Source organism: Carassius carassius, chromosome 39, assembly GCF_963082965.1.
Source record: "Carassius carassius chromosome 39, fCarCar2.1, whole genome shotgun sequence".
Classification (NCBI taxonomy): domain Eukaryota; kingdom Metazoa; phylum Chordata; class Actinopteri; order Cypriniformes; family Cyprinidae; genus Carassius; species Carassius carassius.
In genome coordinates, this window is record NC_081793.1 from 29,541,837 (window position 1) to 29,546,229 (window position 4,393).

A 4,393-nucleotide genomic window follows, 5' to 3' on the forward strand; every position below is an offset into this window, starting at 1 on the left:
TATTTCAGTTAGGCTACAATATATATAGAGGAAAATATGTCATATTTATTTTAGAGCTGTTACTCAATAAATAGTTTTTACAATATTCTTATATTTGTTCCCAGGTTAACCGGTCCAGATTATATATTTCGTTACGATTTAAATTAAAGCAACTCACACCAATCCAAACGGACTCAAAATTCCTTCACAGATCGTTCTTAGGACTTTGAGAATTTAAATATAAAAAACGACAAGTTCATTCGTTGCCATATTTACTAGTAGTGATCCAGTCAATAAAAAGGCACATGTATGGAAATGTGAGCACTAGTTTTATTTGAGTTTTGTGCAGTTACATCACGCAGCACTTCATCTACTCACATCTTCTTTTACACACTACAGGAGAGAATGTCGCCCAGAGCCCAATGTTACAGTTTCTATCTAAATCATAAAAGACACACATCTCTGATCGGACACAGTCATGAGTGAGGGAATAAATATTGCACATCAGATGCTGAATGTTTGCGATATAATCTCTGGGTCACTAAAATAAATGCGTCACGTCTTGGCGTTAAGTGAGCTCGGGTCCCGACGATTCCTCCTCCGAGTAAGATTTGGACCGCTCGAAGAGCCCGTCCTCGTCCACGGGACACGGGTTAGTCGTCGTGGTGCACAAGCCCTTTCGCTTGAGTTTGCGCTCCTCCATTCGGATGGTGTCATAAAGTCCCGTCGGTCCTTCCTCCAGCAGCACGTTTCTCTCCGAGTTGGACGACTTCATCTGGCACACGTGTCGGAGCAGCAGCAAGGCCGGCGCGTAAAGCACATTCACCAGACCCATGCCAAGGTTCAGCTGAACGAAACCCAGGTTGTGTACGATCTGACCTGCTACTATGGGTCCCATAGCGTAGGCGAGAGAGTACGAGATGTCTGCGATGGCGTAGACGCTTCCATAGACGGACACATGACGCACGTCCACCAGGAAGGCCAGAGTGGGCAGCAGCGCCGTGTCCACCAGAGCGATGCCGAAGCAGACTCCGCACAAGGGAAGCATCAGCTGGCCGAAGGTTTTGCAAGCAGGCACAGTGCAGGAGCTGGCCCCTATTATGACCATCCCGAGCGCGCCGTAGAACCACTGCAGCTCCGGGTACTTGGCGGCTAAGCGGACAGTGACGTAAACCCCCAGCACGTGCGGGAAGAAGGCAGGCAGCCAGGTGAGACCCATCTCCCACTTTGTGGCGTTCATCGTGTTCTCCATCCAGTTAGAAATAGTGGGCTCGAGGAACGCCAGCGGGATGTTACAGACGGTCAGAGCGCCCGCCACCACGGCGATGTACGGGTCCATCATGAGCCGGTAAATGGGCGTCCCGACCGGCATGTTCTCGCGCGTCCTGTTAGAAAAAGGTTTGATCACAGTCAAGAGCAAAATGCCGTCTGCCAAGCACACAGAGGCCAGAACTATGAACGGGACCCGTTTACCTGCGAATTCATACAGGATACCGCCGAACGGAGGCGCCACGAGGCTCCCGAACGAGATGAACGCGAGCGCGATGCCAAGCGCGCGGCTCCTCTCCGCTTCTTCCGTGTATTTATCCGCGATCATCGCGATCCCAGACGTGTCGGCAAACGCTGAGCCCAGACCCTGCAGGCTGCGCGCCGCGAACAGGGTCCCGTAGTTGTCAGCAAACGCGAATATACAGGTCGAAACAAACATGACCAGAAGTCCGATCAGCAGCGGGATGTCGTATCCAACGCGGTCAATGAAAGTTCCCGATAAGGGGTTGACCATGAGTTGCACAATGGCCTTGGATGCGAATAACACCCCTATCTGTATGTCCAGGTTGTCCCTGTTTGCTCTGCCCAGCGAAGAGTTGGCATGGGCGCGCGCCGCCTGCTCGGTCTCTAAATCTGCGAGGTAATCGGGAATGATCGGAACTATCACCATGTAGAGCATGTTGTCAAGCAGAAGCGCGACGCAGACGATCACCAGAACGAGCCTTCTCTTCCGCCTGGGGTCTTGCATCGCGCTGCCCAGCTGTTTAGTTCTTTCGCCCATTTCGGACAACTTTAGGGCGGCTGATTTCACCAACCCTGCAGAGCCGTCAGTTTCCATGACCGTTTACCTCAGGAGAGCAGTCCTTCAGAATGTAATTTCATTCCTTTCCTGTGCAGCGACGCGTCTGGCTTTTACGCACGAACTTTCCTGGTGTCCTGCGCGCGCGCTCGGTTCGCTTTGGTCAGGCGCTGCTTTCTCGCCTCTGATAGGTGACGTGCTAGTCCTTTCTCTACACGAGTACAGTCCTGAGCTTTACTGTCTGCATTTCCGCTTCTGCTGAGATTTTTGTTTGCCTTTACATCCCTGTTACGCACGCATGAATTTGCTCTTTCACATGTACGCACATTGTCTGTCACCTGTGGGTCATTCACATCCGTTTTTCTCTCCATCAGAAGCTGCAGACTTGCTGTGGGCACAAATTAAGAGGTGTGCCAATATCAGTTTTCTCTGATTTCCCTCCTTTGGTCTTTGGCGCGTCCCCTGTGGTCATCAGCCAGCTGCGTCCGTCTGCTAATTCTAAAAACGGACGTCCACTGACCAGTCAGAGTCATGATCACATGACAAAAAATACTAGTGGTCGGACGAACTGTAACTGACCCCAGACCAGCTCTACTCGCGCTCTTAGTGTGTTTGGAGACGTTTTCTTGTTGTGTTGGACGTTTTAATTTGAAAACACATAGTAAATGCAGTGTCAATAGAATATTTTGATAATTTCTATAGAGTTTGCTACTTTTATGCCAATGTAATTCAGTGAAGGTTAAATAATTCACAGAGTTGGCGGATTAAGGACCGGATTATTATTTAAAGGAAAAAAACCTAAATTATTATTTAAATATTAGATTTTACAAATAACGACAATACAGTAGGCCTAACGCTTATCGCCATTTTAAAAGCATTTGGGAAAATATTAAGGCAAGCCACCGTTCCTTTATCTACTGTTTTCTGTTTAGTATACGTCTGGAAATAGAAAATTAAATACGCGACACAAATTTAACTCCGAGCGTCACTGCAGCACGCGCGGGTCTGACGCGAAGCGTTGCGCGCTCACCAGCGGCGCGACACTGACCTCTGCTGGACATTCTGCTCGCGCCGCTTGTGCTCATCAGGAGCTGATGATACTCTCTTTATTTGGTCTACACTGAGAGTTCTTCATAACGGTTTTGAGTTACCATATACTGATCTACAAGTATTTATCTAACATACATACATAACTGCTTTTTGTAATATACCTGCCATACAATTGTCAATTTGTATATTGTCATTCCTTACCTACTTATTTGTATTTTTTTGTATTTTATTCTTTTATTATGTGTTTTTTGTTCTGTCGCTGTCATTCTGTTGTACTGCGGAGCTTCTATCACGAAACAAATTCCTCGTATGTGTAAACATACCTGGCAATAAAACTCATTCTGATTCTGATATAAGGTTCAGAACTGATATTTGAATGTTGATTTAGAGTTAAATGAGCTCTTTCTCTTTTTTTATGGCATGCTGCCTGATGGCAGTTTAAAGAAGCTGATCTACCTAAATATATAGAATAGTTCAGCACCACTTCCGGTGCATTGCCCAGTTGGGACGCTAGATGGCGGTTTCTGCCATGAAATACGCAGATGAATGAAGTCTGATTCACAAATTTGGTTTATCTCAGAGACAAACGAAGACATAATATATTACGACATACATTACACTCTCTTTATGTATTCAACAGAGCAGTAAAATATTAATACTATGAGTTCTTTGTTTAAGCGGTGTGTTCAGGTGAATGTGGATCATGTGTCTTTCTGTTCAGATTAATATTCTCTGCAATAAATGATTAGCTCAATGTGTATTGCTCACCAGATTGGATTTATATCTTCTATAAATGTTTTTCTTTAGGATAATAATATTTAATGGGGTTCACATGTTGTATCTGAGATTAATAAAATTAAACAGGTTTGGCTCAACAAACCAACTCAGAATGAACTCTGAATTAAATTGGACGATGAAAAGAAGCTGGAAAATGCCACAAGAGTGATATACATATTAACTATCTAGTTGTGAATGTACAAATAAATGAACATTCTCCAAAACTTTCATTGGGAATGGAAGAATAATCAGAAACATATGCATTGCATGTATTGGCGTATAACCATGATGGAATATATATGTTATATGGACAGTGTAATGACTCATATAGTGACTCACGGAAACACACAGCAGCAGATTGTTGTTGTTTTGTATGTCATTGGGTTACATTGTATTTTCTCTCAGAATGTTTTTACAGCAGGGACTCACAGAAAGTTAATGATTCAATAATCTGATCTTTGTCCCCATATACCTTGAAACACATCTGATAATTCTCTGTACATGTGTAAATAAAAAGAC

The 4,393-nt window shown here is 44.8% G+C and overlaps 1 protein-coding gene across 1 annotated transcript; it reads right to left on the minus strand.

The window, feature by feature from the left end:
• Positions 1 to 234: 234 nt before the first annotated feature.
• LOC132121144 (probable vesicular acetylcholine transporter-B) lies at positions 235 to 2,519 on the minus strand. Its single transcript, XM_059530319.1, has one exon. The coding sequence runs from the start codon at positions 2,084 to 2,086 to the stop codon at positions 548 to 550; it is 1,539 nt and encodes a 512-aa protein (XP_059386302.1). The 5' UTR covers positions 2,087 to 2,519; the 3' UTR covers positions 235 to 547.
• Between the last annotated feature and the right edge of the window lie 1,874 nt (positions 2,520 to 4,393).